General features: G+C 40.5%; 1 protein-coding gene across 1 annotated transcript in view; it reads right to left on the reverse strand.

The window, feature by feature from the left end:
* Positions 1-2485, reverse strand: part of SLC15A5 (solute carrier family 15 member 5) — a 460983-nt gene extending 458498 nt beyond the window's left edge. Inside the window, exon 1 of the mRNA XM_078647681.1 lies at positions 2122-2485. Within this exon, the coding sequence (XP_078503807.1) occupies positions 2122-2485 (364 nt within the window). The remainder of the gene's footprint in view (positions 1-2121) is intronic.
* Between the last annotated feature and the right edge of the window lie 16324 nt (positions 2486-18809).

The following is an 18809-nucleotide window of genomic DNA, read 5'->3' on the forward strand; positions in this document are numbered from 1 at the left end:
ACACATGTTTGTGGTATGCCCTGTCTTACCAGAATTCACAGATGGGGTGATTAAGTTTATGTAATTCAGTTTGGGCCGTCGAGTCTTGCAAAGGAGATAGTGCTGTGCGTTAAGCTTGATTATAAGGGTGACTTACATTGCCTAGCCACGATAATGTTAGTCTGTGCCCGGCTATGTATTGCAAGGTCATGGGTCTCCACAGCCCCTCCAAAAGTGATATAATGGTGTGCCCTCATCCAACAGATCCATGACTCCAAGTTAGCTCTGGCAAAGGCTAGAGGTCCCTCTTCCCAGATAAAATGTGTTAAGATTTAGATTCATTTCTGCTAGGATTTTTCAAACTTCAACCATGAATAATACAGTATTTGCTCTTTTATTTTATTTTTTGTAGATTTTCAGACTCTGCTTTCTTTATTCGTTCCTGTCTTATGTTTTATTGATTATGGATGGTTCTGCTTAATGCTATGCACTTGAAGTTTATGGGGTATATGTATCAAGCTAAATTGCGTTCGCAAACACTGAAATACGCAGAATTTCTGCATGTGCGATCGCAATTTAGCTGTGTGCTACGTAGGTACGTTTAAACCTACTAACAAAATAAGGAATTGCATAAATAATTGGAGGTAAGTAAACAATCCAATTAATAAAACGAATTTCGTAGCGCGCACTGTATCGCAAAATGCCCATATGGCATGTATGTGCACCACATGTGCACACATGCACATTTCAGGGGTGCAACAACGTGTCTTTTTGGCACCCTTGCACCCATGAAATTGTGTGCGCAATTTGCAAGTATCTACTGGGTACGCGCATATTTTGCACGCAATTCCCATTCATTCTTATGGCCCTCTTGGCCAATAGGAATGAATTTGAAGCCATTCCTTAATTAAGGAATCAGATGGAATTGCAAAAAAATTGCAAATTTTTATTCACATATCGTTTTGCGATTCTCAAATAGCGATTCTCTAACAATCACTATTTGAGAATTGAAAATGCATTATTTCATACATATGCCCCATAGACCTTTGTATGTTGAACAAACCTGACTTGGAAAAGTACAAAAATTGAAAATACCTACAAAGAAGGGAATGGCACTGATGATTACCTACTTGTATTATCAGAAATAGACTAGCTCTAGTACGACTACTATTTTTGTCAGGTACATCTTTTTGGACCTGCAGACGACTGGCGTGCATAAAACCATAGACATAAAACATCAACAGACATACACAGTTATCTAAAGGGTGACCTCTTTCTACCAGGTCATTACGGCTATTGCTTTCAGTACTCCAGTTGAATGTGAGCACCTAATGCTTTCTGGGTGATGCAGTCTTTTTTTTCACTTTCATTGCACTAACACACCTGAAAACAATGATCTGTAGTGCAGGAATGAGGACTGTTCACTATGACTTGAGTGAGCTGATCACCATAGTTACCTGACAAATAAGAGGTTAGGAGGTGGACCTGCCATTGGCCAGTCTATGAACTGCCTCAAGTTACAAAAGAAATACGGAGTGTACAATACTTTGCATTTCCATTGGTGTATTCCCATTTGCGTTTTACCTGTCGTGTTCACCTGCTGAAGTTAAGAGAACCAAAGTTTTAAGTTCTATCAAAAACAAGGTGTGTTGCTGCATACAAGGGTTACAGAACGTGAGTTTCTGTAATGAGCCAGGCAAGTGATCTGGTAAATATAAATCTTGCGTGGATGTTCAGCGAACCCTGGAACAGTTTGCTGGCACTCTACATGTATTCACGTTATATGTAAAATACACAATTCCCACTTTTAATGGTAGATCCAATAAATAGCCTTTGTCATATGTTCCACCGGAACAACATACACGACAACTACGAAAATAGGGGCCCTTGAAATTGTCTTCAAGGTAGCTCATTGGGGGTTGGGTGATGGGGGGTAGGGGTGCTTCTGCCACCGAGATTTCTAATCTGAGTCAGAGTTTGAATCTGGATGGGTTTCCTCAATATTGCCAGGTTTGATCAAAACGACTAACTTTATGTTGCTGCCATTAGTATCACCTGTTGAATTCGCGCTATGAGGCTAAATTGTAGCTAATAACATTCTCATAAATGAATCACAAAGTGCACTATAACGTGGCCACCTACCTGCAAAGTGTAGAAAAGCACAGATGTACACCACGGATGTCCTTCCCATGCACGTTTCAGCAAACCAGCCCACCAGCACAGGCGTTATGGTGGACGCGCCCACGAAGCACAGGTTCACCGTCGCGGCCTGGTGGTTGTCGTAGCCCAGTCTGACGGTGCAAAACAGAATCATGTTGCAGACGGTCCCGAAGAAGGTGAACCGCTCGCACAGCTCGACGAGCAGCACGCAGATGCCAACCTGAAGCCTTTGTCTTGGCTGGCTCCCTGAGGGCTCACGGTGCCTGGATTTCCTTAGAAATTTCCTCGACTTTCTCACAGTCTTACAGTTAAAAAGTCTTTTCTTGCGATAGTCTATAATGGCCATGCTCTGCCTTCCTGGGCCTGGCGTGTCTGGGTCGGCCAACCTGTGTTTGTGTGCTCCTCGGCATTTCTGTAATTAAGAAGGGGTGATACCCTGTCCTCGAATTTCACACGGTCGCACCACAATTTAACTGTGTTCTTCACACAGTGGTGCCAAGACGCGGCTTCTACGTCCAAGGAGCCGAGACTACGCCAGGACCTATCTGGAGCAATCGTCACTTTCGAACATCCTGACTTTCTTTTTCAGCAAGATAGTACACAAAATATTTGTTTCTTGAGTAAATGGATTATTGCATACTTCCCTTCGATGCCCGATGTGACTTATTGATGAAAAAAAACGCGACGTGACAAATGTTACAAAAATAGTTCATTTAAGCAGTGAGCTAGGCCAATGCTATAAAAAAAGTCTACAATGAACGTTCAGATATTTTACTTAAAACTGTGCTCGAAGAAGGAAACAGAGGCACACCAGTGAAGGCTAATGCATATGTGATGCTGTGTCTTCTAGGAATTAAAACTGATATATTTCGGATATTCTATGCTAATGTATTTAAAGGTGTTCTTGGCAGAGCTACAATTAATTTACATTTACTGGTAGCTCCTTAAAACGAAGCATAGTACATCTTTCGTGCCTTTGGTTTTACGAGAAGGACAATCTCGCACAATCGTGGCATCCACCTTTCAATAAGGTGCTAAAATCTGAAGATAGGCTCTGGCCGATATTAGATCTCAAACCCTTGTAGACCACTGGTGGAATATTTACTCTCAAGGTGTGACTGGACGCTTGCTTTTTGAAGGCGACGGAGAATGCATGGAATTTTATGCGGTCAAAAGCACTGCCTTTCCGGGAAGTGTATTTTAAATTCAGCAGTGCACTTGTTAAACTCGACAATCCACATATGAAATATCTAGCTACTTAAACCCAAGACCTAAATACATTAGCTGACGTCTAAAATTGGAATTTGCTTCAAGTTACAGATGATACCAGTAGTGAAATCCACAGGCAACTCAACATCAAATAACATTATACACAGCAATCTGTAACGCCACAGCTTCCATTAGACACTATTAAATTTGGTCTTGACAATAACTGGCTGTGTGAAAAAGAATTTGCTTGACTGAAGAAGCCAGACTACATATTCCTGCAATCTCATACCCTGCCTAAAGTTCATAAAACACCTCCAAGCCTCTATGTCTGCCGATTGTGACTGGTTCTGAATCTGCTCTCCAAACCTTAGCAGAGTATGCCCTCTATTTTATTCAACCTTTTGTGTCTGTAAAGAAATCATTTGTTCATGATAGTAATGGACTATGTTGAAGGATACTCATTTAACATCAGCACAAACCTACAGGTCACAATGGATATAGAGAGACTCTTCACTAATATTTCCCAGTTAGAGGTCTTGTCCTTTCTTGAAACTATACTTAAAACTAGAGCTTGTCCCCGCAGAGGCCCCACGTCCTTTATTATTAAGTGTCCCTACAGAGCTCTCAGGAAAAGAGCTATTTTTATTTTAATAGATCTTTTTTATGCACAAACGAACAATGTTTATTTGGGAGCAATTTGTGCTCCCAATATAGCAGATTTCTATGTTTTAGCAGAAAAGTTAATCTCTCATGAAAGCAGCCTATTCAAATATAACATACGTAAAAGTAGTCATTATGTAGATAATGTATTTTAAGATTGGAGAGGCAGTGATGATGAACTTAAAACGTTTCATGACTGGATCAATTCAAGAAGTACTAATTAATCTACCACAATAGATGATAATAATCAATCCATTACTTTTTTAGACTTCTGTATTCACGAAGATGATAGCCTATTATGTACTTCGCTGTATACGAGACTGACATCTTGTAATACAATTTTGAAATGTAATAGTCACCTTCCTCAGAAATTAAAAGACAATTTGCTGTTTGCTCTGTTAGGGGATTTGAGAGGCAACTGTTCAAAAAAATCGTATTATTTCAAAGAAGATGGAATATTAGCTGCCAAACTCAAGGCATGTGGTTACCTGAGCAAATTTGTTCAAAGATCATTAAATCGTGCTTAGTATAATGACCCCAATCTCTACTTCAGGTACAAGACCACCAAAAAAGGACTGTAAATGAGTGTGTATATCCACCTACAGAATCCAATAAAATAAAAACTATAATTCTTAAAAATTGGCATTTGGTGTACAATGGCATATTTCAATTTTATGAATCAATGTTTGCTTTCAAACAGCAAAAGAACTTGTGTAAAAATTAGTAAGGGCCAATTGATTTCCCTAATCCCACTCTAGCTGAAAGTTTCGGTTTGAATCCGAATATTTCCCATTACTTGTGTGGTAACTGCACTGTCTGTAATACCACTAGTAGGGCCACATCTTTTTCTTGAATGGCTTTACATGGTACTGAGCATTTCTATAACTACATGACCAAGAATGTCATTTATTGCCTAGTGTCCCTGTGGCCCCTCATATACTGGCAGAACCACTCGGGAGGTCCAAGAAGAATCGTACAACACCAATCCAGACTTAAATGCTGTGTCCAGAAATTCTCTTGGTATAGCATTACATTTAAAAAAAACTATTTAGCTGGTGAAATTAAATGGTGGATCATTGAAGTGATTAATTGCCCTTGCACGCTTACAGAATGGCCATGACTTACTTTCACTACAAGATAACAGGTGCATTTGGAAGACTAATACTGCGAACATTGCCTTGAATATATTTATCGAATGGCTTTATTTGTCTGCCAATAAAAAATATCTTTATCACTCACAGTACTTAGTTCAGTTTAGTCACTCTTTGCTCCGTGATACCCTGCTACTTGTTTTGATTTGAAACATGTTTCTGCTATCTGTGGAATACAGGTTCCCTGCCTGCCTATCTTCAGTTGTCCATGTTATAGTGACTGATTTTAAATGAGTACCATTGCTAACGCTTACTTTTTAGATTCCTGTGGCCTGTTTATTTAATTCCATCAATATGGTTAATACCTTGATATATAACTCAAGTTGGGCGCTTTCTGTCCATATTATATATTTGTTTACTGTGAGGATTTTGATGTATTTGCCCTGTTTTTAATTTTCCAATTTTAATCATTTCAAGATTTACTGCGGTATTGTTTTTAGACACACAGGTAGCACACTCTTTAGGGATTGATTCATATAACATGGCCGCTGTTCCCACGATACGTTCTTGTTGCACTCCCCTGCTCTTTTCTTTGCAGCAGGTTTTAACTACCCCGTCCTATACAGATATATATTTTAATTTAAGTAATTTGGGAGATTCTACCCCGTCTTATTCAGGTTGACTCCAGCTTTTATCCCCCAACATGGCCTGCAGCTTTATTATGCTGTTCTTGTGTTTGTAGATACACTTGTTGATCACAACTTATCACTTTAGTGTATCACTTCAAAAGAGAGCACCCTGCATGCTTGTTTTGCACCAATATTCACTCCGCTGCTATGTGTCTTGAAATTGTTTTTCATAATCTTCTCTGAATAAATTATATTCAGCATTTTGTTCTTTGTATCAAAAGTATTGTTGCTAGGGACCAGTGTGTTTTTGTTATATGTGTTTTTTGTTAATGTACGAACTCAAAAGTGTAGGGTGTCACAAAGAGTTCCAGTGTTAAAAGGAACTGTTGAGCAGCAAATAACTCTTATCTCTTGGATTCTGGTTTGTGGATGTGATCAATTTGCTTAATAATTCAGGAATATTATTTCTACATTACTGATCACCGAATTGAATATCAACATGGGGGTATTGGACATTACGGCAGTTGAGGAACAGTTGTTTGCCATAGGAACTAGGGATGGGTGGATTTTTTAATTCCACTGGCAGAATTGTAGGAATTTTAGTAATTCTGTGTTGCTCTTGTAACACAGAAGTACTACTAAATTCCACCACTCTGCTCGCATAAATAATCAGCACTGATTGGTTTTTAAACAGGGCTTGAAGGGGGAGTAGTCCCTCTATGTTTAAAAAACACTGCAGATTAAACTTTAATATGCAATGATTTTCAAACATAGAGGTACAGCTCCCTTTTCTAACCCTGTTTAAAAACCTCTGGCTGCACTGCATTGCATACCCCTCTGCACCCGTACATACTTAGAGTACATCATTTATTCAAACTCGTATGTAAGGACACTGAGTGGTATGCACAGCACTGCACATCCCTCTGTGCCCTTAAATACTCTACTATAACCCCTGCAGAGTATCTCAGGGCACTGTGGGGTATGCACAGTGTATACCCCTAGGAGCCCTTACATACTCTGCACTGATTACTTCAATGTATGTAAGGACACAGAGAGGTATGCACAGCAGTGTCAAATACCAAATGCACTTAGAGTGCATACCCCTCGGTGCACTTACATACTCTGAAGTAATCACTGCAGAGTATGTAAGGGATCCGAGTCATATGCACTGTAAGTGCATTTGGTATTTAGCCGCGCTATTTCTTAAATCAAATACATCCTCGCATTGCACACACAACTCATTCATTTTTCGCCACTGTGGATTACATCGCAGACTCACAAATGGCGAGTTTGCAGAGGGCTACCTGCTAGGTATTTGCATGGCACACACACACACAACTAGGGAAGGTATAAACTGGCAGGACAGTACTTAACATCAACCTACTTTTGCCCTGCAGGTGACAAACGTATGCTGTACGTGACTACATCTTCACACCGTACCTCAATCCAGCCACAGCAGCAGAGCAGAGGTACAACAGTGCCCACAGAGCCACATGCTGCACCACTGAGAGGACATTTGGAATCCTTAAAAGCCGTTTCCGGTGCCTCCATAAGAGTGGAGGTGCACTGCAGTACAGCCGAGAAACATGTTGCAAAATCGTGGTTGCCTGCACAATGCTACACAACATCGCTACCAAGAAGGCCACCCCAGTGTATCTGACAGATGCAGACACATCAGATGAGGAGGAACCAGCTCCACAACGCAGACGTGCAGTTGGTGCCGGGGCGGCTGCCGGGTGCTTGAGACGTGATGACATCACACAGAACTACTTCTAGGTGAGAAATGAGGACACAATGCCAAATAATGATGCTCAAGTATGATCTTTATTTCCTTAACTGCAGGAGTAAATCTATCACACAGCGTGACTGAAATGTTGATAGTTGCACATGTTTAGGTCACAGTGCTATTATTGCCATGAGTCATTCAGTCCATATGGTATGTGTTGCATCACACATTGCCATGAGTACATGCTGCCCCTTCACCTCCTATGTGCAAGCCCTGTTGCCCCTCGTTCAGGCTGCACATTGGCCTCACTGGAGTTGTCCCCTGCTCTCCCCTGGTGCCCACTCTGGCGTCTATCTGCAGGAAGTGGTGGAGTGATGCTGCTCCTGCTGGACTGTTCATCTGTATCCAAGCTGCCCAGTGTCCCTATGCCACCTGTGGCTACATCACGTATTTGGTCCACAGCATGTGTGGCCTACACCAGGCCCCTACCCACATCCTGGTAGCAGTGTGCCATTTCATGCTGCGTATTCACACATCTCCTGGCTAGCAGGGATATGGCAGTTGGCTGCCGGTTCACAGCTCTAGTGTTCAGGGCTATCCGGGTGTGTAGACGGTGTTTCTCCCAGCGCCTGGCTACCCTGTCTCTCCTGATCTCCCTGCACAGTCCTTCCAATGCACCTGTCATGGAATTGACACTGAGCCGCAACTCAGACATGTTATGGTTATGTGCTGCAAGTTGGCCCTGGATTGAACTTATGCCTTTAGCTTGCAGGCGCTGTGCTTTTAATATGCTGCCCTCAAAGAAGATGAATTGCTGGTGGAGGGCCATGCCCTGCTTCTTGACCCACTACCATTTGAAGTTTGGACAGTGGACTGTGGTGTATGATGCCTTGCTTGTTGCCATGGGACTGGCTGTGCCTCCTCAGCTGTATCTGTGGACTCTGCCTCCATCAGTGGCAGTGGTGAGACTATGTTGCGCCATCTGCCTGGCGCATGGTCAGTCTGTGTTGCTGCGCCCTGCTCCTCCTGCCCTGTCACGTCCACATTTGCTGGTGTCTCCACCCCTTCTGCCACAGTTCCTGTGTTGTTGGTGGTGCTGTAAATTGAAATGCACATATTAATTGTGTGTCATGTTTACATTTTGGTATGCTTTAAAGTTTGCAAATATCTAATCACATTACTACTACTTGTCTGTTTTGCACATTCCAAGTATGATTCATCCCTATGTCCCCTTGCTATGTTTCACAGGGACAGGTATCAGTGCATGGAACAACATATCCCATAATGCAATTCTGGGTGTGCTTGTGGACATGTACTGGAGTTGTACTCAGGCTGGGTGTTTGGAGCTGTTAGTGGGCAGGTTATGTTTTGGGGATATTGGCATGCATCTTACCTTGTCTGGTGTCTGTATTTTTGGAGCTGTCCAGGTCAGCCACACCAGTCACAGTTTAAGGCATAAGGGTGCCCTCCACCAACTCCTCGAGGGGCGTAGGCTCTGGTGCAGTTGACGTCCCACCTCCAGTCAGTTTCGCCTCAGCCAATCTGGTGGCCACCCTCTCCTTTGACCTTTTGGCGCATATCGTACCACCGCTTGCGTAGGTCTTCAACTGTGCGGTGTGTTACGCCAATTGCGTTCACTTTCTCCTGATTCTCACTCCAGATTCTCCTTTTCCTTGCCTCTGGCACACAAAGTGAATGTTTCCCAAATAGGAGGTCATGTTGCCTTACTATTTCCTCTTTGAGCACCTCAAGCTCCATCTCACAAAATTTTTGTTTTCTTTTTCTTGGGTTTTCTTCTTGCTGCTTCTCACTCCCCTGAGACTCCATTCCTCCTTCCTGTAACTGCTGAGCAAAAACCACACTCCCTCCTCACAGGCTCTCAGGCAGCGTCTGACTCTGGCACAGGTGCTGACAATCAGGTGCAGCATGGCCAGTCACACTTCCTGGTTGTGATGTCATCATTCTGCACCTGAATTGCTGTTTCCTGAAATTGCGATTCCTTAATAGTGATTACGCTGTTAAGGAATCGCCATTTGAGTACTCGCTATTATATTCTGCAAATTTTTGATAATCGCTATTTGTTGCGATTTTTTACCTACATCGCAATTTGCGATTCTGATAATGAGATTTGCAGAAAATCGCATTTTCAGAATCGCAATTCCAAATTTACCTACATATGCTCCAAAGCCTTTTAATTTTCTTCAGTGTCCATTGTGCTGCTTTCAGAGTCACCCACCTGGGAAATATTTGTGTGTAGAACCTCAATATTTAAACTTACAAGTAACTGCCTTGTAGGTTAAAAATTCTACTGTTCCTAGATAATTAGGTTATGTGTATTGTCTTTGGTGCATGATGATTCTTGCACTACACATTCCTTTAGAAAGAAGTTGTGAATTTGGATAAAGGCAGAGGAGGTGGCATTCTGATCAATAGGATTGTTAAAGCCTGCCACTGGCAAGGCACTGGTTTTAGTATTTCAAGCTGGTAGTAATTTTGTCATTAAAAAAATCCTACAGCCTGTCCGCAAGCTCCTGAGAGTTAGCCTTTTTATTCCCAATGCACCTTGGGGTGGTGAATTGATGAGCAATAGAGAACAGTAGCTTGGCAAATAGCAGTCAAGCTTAACTCAAAGACAATGTGTAAGGTATTTGGTGGAGCAATCCAAGCTGTAAACCTATTAAAACACAACACAAAAAGATCCACACCAGGGTAGAAAAATAGAGCAACATATAATAAATAAAACAAGATACAAATGGCAACATTCCAATCAGTAGAACATGAGGTATGATTTAAAAAAAAAAATTATGTAAAAAAGCAGATCCGCCAACCAACGCATTTTGTGATGCAGGGTGCGCTACGAAATTAGTTTTATTAATTAAATTATTTACTTACCTCCAATTATCCATACTCTGGTTTTTAGCATCCCCCACCCTGCCCCTCCCCGCCCCGCCCCGCCTTTCGCCTCACCGCAACTCCCTCCACGGGCCGCGGCTGTGTATAAGTATATTTGATGGTGTTCTATTGATTATTGACAGCATGTATGAGTGAATCTATAGGTAATTGATTAGATGTGTGTGTAGATCTAGAAATCACTGAGTAGGTTTTTAGATACTTGTATTGGTGTGTCAATGGATTCAAATATGATACTCTGTATTTTTCAGTGAGTGATGAAAGGTTATACTAGTGTATGATGAGGTGTATCTGATTGTCACATGGCTGATGTCATCAGTGATGTAATCAGTGATGTAATTTGAGATGTCATCAGTGATGTCACTGACCATATCATCAATGATGTAATATGTGACATCATCACCAGTGGATTGCGGGCGCGAGCGTTACAGTTAGTACAGCTAACTATAACAGAGGAATTTCAATGGTTTTGTATGAGTGAAATGTCTAGCTAACTATAACACCCCTGAAACCTATGGTTTTTTTCAATGAATTTCTAAGGTTTTTTAAATGATAATTCCTAACTATAACCTGCCTGAAACCTATATTTTTTTCAGTGAATTTCAAAGGTTTTTTAAATGATAATTCCTAACTATACCCTGCCTGAAACCTATGTTTTTTCAGTGAATTTCAAAGGTTTTTTAAATGACAATTCCTAATTATAATGTTTTTTTTTTTTTGTCCTCATTTTCCGCCATGGTTTCTAGCCTCTGCGACACCCAGCAAGGGAGGATGGCATAAGGGAGAGGAGTCGCGCTGTCTCAGTTAAGAACTGGGTGGGATGCAGGGTAACGAGGGAAGGCCATATCCCGCAGCCACGACATACTCCATGCCCATAACAAAAGAAGACCTCATTGCCGAGCTTGCAGCTGCCAACCACAGGGCCAGTTACTAATTACTAATTATAATGTTGACCACTTCCCCAAATTTTCAACAGGAAACCAAATCTGCAATGCTACCTAAAAAAACAATTAATAGTTACACTTACCACTAACAAATTAACATCAACATTTAACTAGTGTAAGGACGTTGACTATGTACTGCGTGAATTATATCCAACTCATACCCATATTTAAAGAGCAATAAGTGATAGAGGTACTAATTATACACTTCCGACACCCTACAAAATCACAATACCCAGCTCCACCACCATTACAACCACCCCTCCTGACCCCTCTCCCTCTACTACCTCAGAGGCAGCGCAAAACAGGACAATGGACCTTCCCAAGATAATATATCCTATCAACAGCACACAAGCTCAATGTTCAGATATGTGGCAACCAACTATGTATAAGGGAAGGAACTCGCACATCAATAATAATTTTCACCATGCCAAGACTACCGGTGAAATGCTATACACAATTCACTATAGAAACCAAAAACTATTTAGTGTGTAGATATACTATTGATATGTGTAGTGTACTGCATAGTGGACACAACCATATTATCTCAGACACTGGGGAATATTTCCATCATGTAGCTGTGTTCCCCCCCCTTGAAGTAGAAGCGGACTGGGCAGGTCCAACGTACGCAACGTCAGCGTAAGACTATAAATATGTAGGCTACACCTTGGGTGTAGTTCACTTCTGTAAAGAGAAGAGACTCTACCACAGCGAAGGTCCTCACCTTGCCACATGGCTGACGCCATGACCACGTGCCTCCTTGATACAGGCCCATTGCGAACTCACGGCACAGCACTGCAGACTTATGTTTGTATTGACTACTGCCTTCGATCTACACTGCGGACAGCAGAGTTCACAACTTGAATTCAGCTTTGGATCTACACTACAGACAGCATTGAAGTTATCCTTGATTTATGTAAGGCAGAGACACTTCTAAGCGCTTTGTTCACCATAAGTTGGCAGGGTATGCTCAGACGTGAGTCCCTTGCTCACTTTGCCACTGGATTCAAGCAAGCTGGGCTGAAGATGGCTGAAATGCCAGAAACTGGTCCTCGGAAGCTTGTTTCCGGTCCAGGGAAGGCATGGCTTGGCAGTTCGGGCAGGACTGTTCCCATGAGGCACAGGGTCAGACTGATTTGCATATGGCCATGTCTGAACTGGGGTGGCAGAGTGGGCTAAAGAACGGTGATGGATTAAACCCAGATCTGCTGACTGGGTGTGAGTGTTTGATTGGTTCAGATGCTCCGTCCATCACCACCCCCTTTTGTACCGCTTTGTTTGCCATAAGTTGGCAGGGTATGCTCAGACGTGAGTCCCTTGCTCACTTTGCGACTGGATTCAAGCAAGCTGGGCTGAAGGCGGCTGAAATGCCAGAAACCGGTCCTTGGAAGCTTGTTTCCGGTCCAGGGAAGGCATGGCTTGGCAGTTCGGGCTGGACTGTTCCCATGAGGCACAGGGTCAGACTGATTTGCATATGGCCATGTCTGAACTGGGGTGGCAGAGTGGGCTAAAGAACGGTGATGGATTAAACCCAGAGCTGCTGACTGGGTATGAGTGTTTGATTGGTTCAGATGCTCCGTCCATCACCACCCCCTTTTGTACCCCAGTGGGCCAATGAAGGAGTATCAAATATCTTGTACAATTCTACCCTAGTGGGACAAGTTAAAAAATTGATCATGAATTATCTCACAACTTATGGCACATTATACCCCTGTCATAGTTCATATATTATTTTATATAAATTCCTTCAGTTTACATTCAATATCACAAACAATAGTTTCAATAAGTTCTGCTGCCATATCTTCGACCTGAACAGCTGATAATTCTGTATCCTACAAACAATTAAAATAGTGCCATCAATACATAAAAATGTGAATTTAAAAACACAAACATGGCTTACAATATGTCAAACTATTTATATACAATGGAACAGACCTGGTTCAATATTCTGATAAAGCATATTAACCCAAATGGACCCACATCCCCTCATCCTTGTTCAATCCTTTCGGGTGTACTGTATCATATTTGATAATTAATTTAGATTTCAGACATCTAAGTTCTCTCACTCTATTCTTTCCTCTTTCGGATTTTGGGATTCTGTCTAAAGCACAGAAATTTAAGAGACCTATGTTCTTATTATGAACTTCTATAAAATGTCTGGCGACAGGATATTGTCTATCCGCATTGACAATTGCCCTTGTGTGTTCTAACACACGTTTTTTGACCTGACAGATAGTACTCCCTATGTATATTAATGGACAAGGGCAACTAAGTGCATGAACACAATAGTCAGATTTATAAGTGAGGTGTTTCGTTATGTCAAATGATTTTTGATCTTTAGACAAAACAATGTTTTTCACTTCAAACTGTTCCTACAGGCTTTGCATGATTTACATGGAAAATGCCTTGTACTGGATTCAAATCTTTGTCGTACAGTAGCACGTTGCTGCATAATATGTCTGTCAATGCACTACATTTCCTGTATGTTATTTTTGGTTGACCACTCACAAATTTTCTTAATGTTGTATCAGTATTCAAAACATTCCAAAACTTCTTTAGACATTTTCTCATCTCCCATGACTGATTATTATACGAGATTATAAACCTTAAGAGTTCCTCCTCACTCGTATCTGTGATTTTACTTTTTAATGTTGCCGCTCTGTCAATGGTCATTACTTTTGTACATGCCTGATTAACAATTTTCAATGACTAGCCTATTTCTAAGAACCTACTTTTCATGTTCTGCAGCTCACATTGGAATAACTGTTCAGAGCTTCCATTTCTTTTTGCTCGCAAGAGCTCCCCGTAGGGTATGCTACTGATCAGATTCTTGGGATGACAACTTTTTGCATGAAGCAAACTGTTTCCAGCAGTCGATTTTCTAAACAATCTGCTGGTTAATTTGTAATTTTGTACATTAATTTCTACATCCAGAAATTCAATTTTTTCATGATGTACAGTATTGGTGAATTTTAAATTGTATTGATTATCATTTAATCACACTACAAATTGTGCTGCATCTTCGTCAGTTCCCTTTCAAATGCAAAACCCATCATCTATATGCCTCACCCAAAGAACGATGTTCTGGGTGAAGGCCATGATGTTACTGGCCACCTGCTCCTCCCACCAGCCAAGGTACAAACCCGCATAGCTGGGGCGGAGTATGGTAGTGTGGAGTGTCGTAGAATGGAGTGTTGAAGAGTCAATTATCACAGAGTGGAGTGTCATAGAGTGAAGTAACATAGATTGTTATAGAGTGAAGTAGAGTTTCATAGAGTGTCATAGAGTGGAGTGGCATGCCATAGAATACAATGAAAAGAAACAGAGTAGAGTGGCATGTCATACAGTAGAGTGGAGTGGCTTGTCGTACAGTGTCTTACAGTAGAGGGGTAGAGTGTTGAGTGGCATATAGTTGAATGCCATGTTGTACAGTAGAGTGGTATGCCGTAAAGTGGAGTGATGTGTTATAGAGCGGAGGTGCATGTCATAGGGTGGAGTGATGTGAAGTGGCATAGAATGCAGTGGAGTCTCGTAGCGTGGAGTGTCGTAGAGTAGAGTGGCGTGTCGTACAGTGGAGTGGCATAGAGGGGAGGGGAAGAATATGGAGTAGATTTTTGTAGAGTGTTGTAAAGTGGAATGCCATACAGTGGAGTGGCAGGCCATAGAGTGGTATGGAAACCAGTGCCTTAATGTCAAGGTACAAAGAGTGGAATAGAGAACAGTGTAGTGGGATGCCATTGTGCAGACAGGCATGTGGTAGAGTAGAGTGATGAGTAACAGAGTGCAGTGGCATGTCATAGAGTACAGTGAAGTGGCATAGAGTGGAGTGGTATGTTGTAAAGTAGAGTGGAGTGGCATGTCAGTGACAGCCCCTACACACAAGGGTGCGACTTTGGGCCTAATGATTGCGAAGGCTAATTTAATCCAATTTGAATCTATCATCATCTTCCTCATCACAGAAGCTGTGAGAACCAAAAAAGCTTAACTAAAGAAACCCAAACACTTGGAAAGGAGCATGCAAAACATAAACCTGAATGAACTGACATTCCTCAGTAATAACATCTCGCCCCATCCTGTGTTGATATTCGATGTCCATGCCCTACAGTCACAACAACAATTCCATGAGGAAAATTCTAGACTTGATGGCAGCCTTACAGCTGAAAAGTATGTCAAGAAAAGTCTCCAAACCATGGTTCAATGGTAACCTAAATGCAAACAGACATAATCTGAGACTAGCTGAATGAGCTTGGAGATTCTCTCTGTCCCTCGAACACCTCAGGTGTTTAAGATTACCGAGGAACATCTATAACAAACGCATTAGAAGTTCAAAAGCAAATTTCTTTAGAATCCAACTAGATCAAGCTAGAAATTGACCTAAAAACTGTATGAACTTGGCAAACTACAATCGAATACTAAACCTAAGACTTCGACAATTGTGTCTAGTCTGCTCTCAAACTCCAAGGAATTTGCTTCCTTCTTGGTGGGAAAGATGAAAAAGATAAAAAATGATTTGCAGACAGCAATGGAGAACCATCTGTACATACCACATATCTGCCTCCCTGCTCCCTAGAATGCTGAACCGCCAAGTCTCCGAGGCCACTCCCCTAAAAGCAACGCTTAGTGGAGCATACTTAAAACCTTGATGAAAGTGACATTCTCAAAATTCTAACTGCTCTGAAACCTTCAGACCACTCCAACGATTCGCTGTCATCAAATGTCTTCAGTGAGAGCAAATTGTCTATACTTCCACTTTAGACCAAGATAGTAAATGCCTCACAACTTCAAGCACTATTCTTGACTGCCTTAAAGTTGGGCAGTTAACCACCTGTTTTGAAATTAACCCACAGCAGATTGCTCGGACCTAAACAACTTCTGCCCAATCTCCAACGTTCTGACTCTGGAGAAGCTCCTTGATAAATGTGTCCATGTTCAACTTTGCCTCCACTTAAAACAATTTCAACTTCTAGACCAATTCCAATCCAGCCTCCGTCAAGGCCACGGAACTGAATGGGCTCATACTTGCATAGGGGACAACATGCTAAGAATGCTAGATCAGAACAAATCTTGGCTTCTAATCCTCTTGACCTATTGTCAGCTCTCGATACGGTTAATCATGACAGCCTCCTAGACTTTCTAGAATGTAGGATGGAGCATCAGGGTCCGTTCTAAACTGGTTCATCTTGTTTCTCCACAGGGGTCCACCCTTTCACCCATTCTTTTTAACCTCTTTGTGGAGCCTCTAACTGAAACTCTGAAATCATCCAACATTCAGTATCAGCAATGCAGATGACACCCAACTGTCCTTGAAAATATCCTCCCCCAAAGATATTAGGTCCCTCCACATACCTTTACAAAAAAGTCAAAACTGGCTGACCTGCAACCACCTCAAACTAAACACCTCCAATATGGAATTCCTCCTAATCGTCCCACCCAAACAGTCAATCTAGATCGAAATATGGATGAAGCAACTAACAGCTCTTAACTGCTCACCGCATGTTATAGATTCCCCAAGATCACTGGGAATAACACTTGACAAGAACTTGAACTTGCCGGAGCACATCAGTACTGCCACCAAAGGAGTGAACTACCACATGAACATCGTAAGGAAAATTAAACAGTTCCTCCGCCCTGATGACTTCAAGGCAGCTGTTCAAGTCCTAGTTAATTCCAGGTTTGACTATGGAAGTGCAACCCTATGTTGCCTTCCTAGATCTAAGATGGCTCTTCTAAGGGCCTCTCTTAAGTCTGCTGCAAAGCTCATGACAAAATCAAAAAGAAACAAGCACATCACTCTTGATCTGAAACCCCAAAACTGGCTCCCATATGAGACACGGATACAATTAAAAATTGCCTACATGATCCATAAAGCCTTACACTTTAAAGGTAGAGAGACAAAATATAGAAATTAAAATATCGATATACATTAATATCGATGTTTTAATTTTGATGGTATAGAATATCGATGTGCAATAATATCGATAGACAGAATATCGATATTAAGGTATGTATGTTACTAATATCGAAATTTAGTTTAGAGTTATGTATTTTATTATGTTGTTTATATGTTTGTTAAACATATTTTTGAATGTATGTTTAGAAATGAGTAATTTTGTTTACATTTTGTGTTTTAGTATCAGAGCGGGTTGTGGGTTTAAAGGGGAATAGGGTGGGAAGTAATTTAATTATAATTAATTAATAAATATTTGTTAACACATTTTTGATTAATAAATAATCATTAATTAAAAATTAATTGGTAATTAATAATTATTAATTAGTTAATTAAATTAGTTAGAGTTAATTTAGTAATATTTATTATTTGTGTTATTGTTAATTATTAATTAATTGGTAATTAATTATTATTAAGTGATTAAATGCCAATTACATTTTTTATGTGATTTATTTATGTGTAGTGGGTTGTGTGTTTATAGGGGAATAGGGTGTTACATAATTAAATTAAATTAATTAAAGAGATTGTATTTATTTATTGGTATTTAATGTTAATTAATTGTAAATTAACTAGTTGGTAATTCGTTTTTTTTATTTCATAATATTAATTATGAGTAATTTATTAATAAATATTGTTTATTCTTATAAATATCTTGTTAATTAGTTATTTATTGGTAATTAATTATTAATTGGTAATTAATATGTGTTAATTAGTTAATTTATAATTACATAAATGTAATAATATTAATTGTTATTAATTGATTAATTGATATTTATATTAATTGTGTTTATTTGTATGTGTAGTGTGTTGTGTGTTAAAGGGAGAGTAGTGTGGGAAGTAATTTTTACCCCCATGCTATTCAACACTTTCCCTACTGTTGCACCCTCTGGAGTGGGAATAGTAATTTTTACCCCTACGCTTTCCCTACTGTTGCACCCTCTGGAGTGGGAAGAGTAATTTTTACCCCTACGCTATCCAACGCTTTCCCTACTTTTGCACCCTCTGGAGTGGGAATAGTAATTTTTACCCCTACGCTATCCAACGCTTTTCCTACTGTTGCACCCTTTGGCGTGGGAATAGTAATTTTTACCCCTACGCTATCCAACGCTTTCCCTACTGTTGCACCCTTTGGAGTGGGAATAGTAATTTTTACCCCTATGCTATCCAACGCTTTCCCTACTGTTGCACTCTCTGGAGTGGAAATAGTAATTTTTACCCCTACGCTATCCAACGCTTTCTCTACTGTTGCACTCTCTGGAGTGGGAATAGTAATTTTTACCCCTACGCTATCCAACGTTTTCCCTACAATTGCACCCTATGGAGTGGGAATAGTAACTTTTACCCCTACGCTATCCAACGCTTTACCTACTGTTGCAATATGTGGAGTAAGTATATATATTAATTTCTATGTAGAGTTTTTAATTTATTTTAAATGTATATGTATTAGTTATTATTTTTTAAATATGTTTCAATGTTTATATTTATAATTTGTTAAATTATATGTATTTTAAAATTATTTTTACATTATAATTAATACATTTAAAAAAACGATATTTT

Source organism: Lissotriton helveticus, chromosome 1_1 (assembly GCF_964261635.1).
Source record: "Lissotriton helveticus chromosome 1_1, aLisHel1.1, whole genome shotgun sequence".
In the NCBI taxonomy this organism is placed as follows: domain Eukaryota; kingdom Metazoa; phylum Chordata; class Amphibia; order Caudata; family Salamandridae; genus Lissotriton; species Lissotriton helveticus.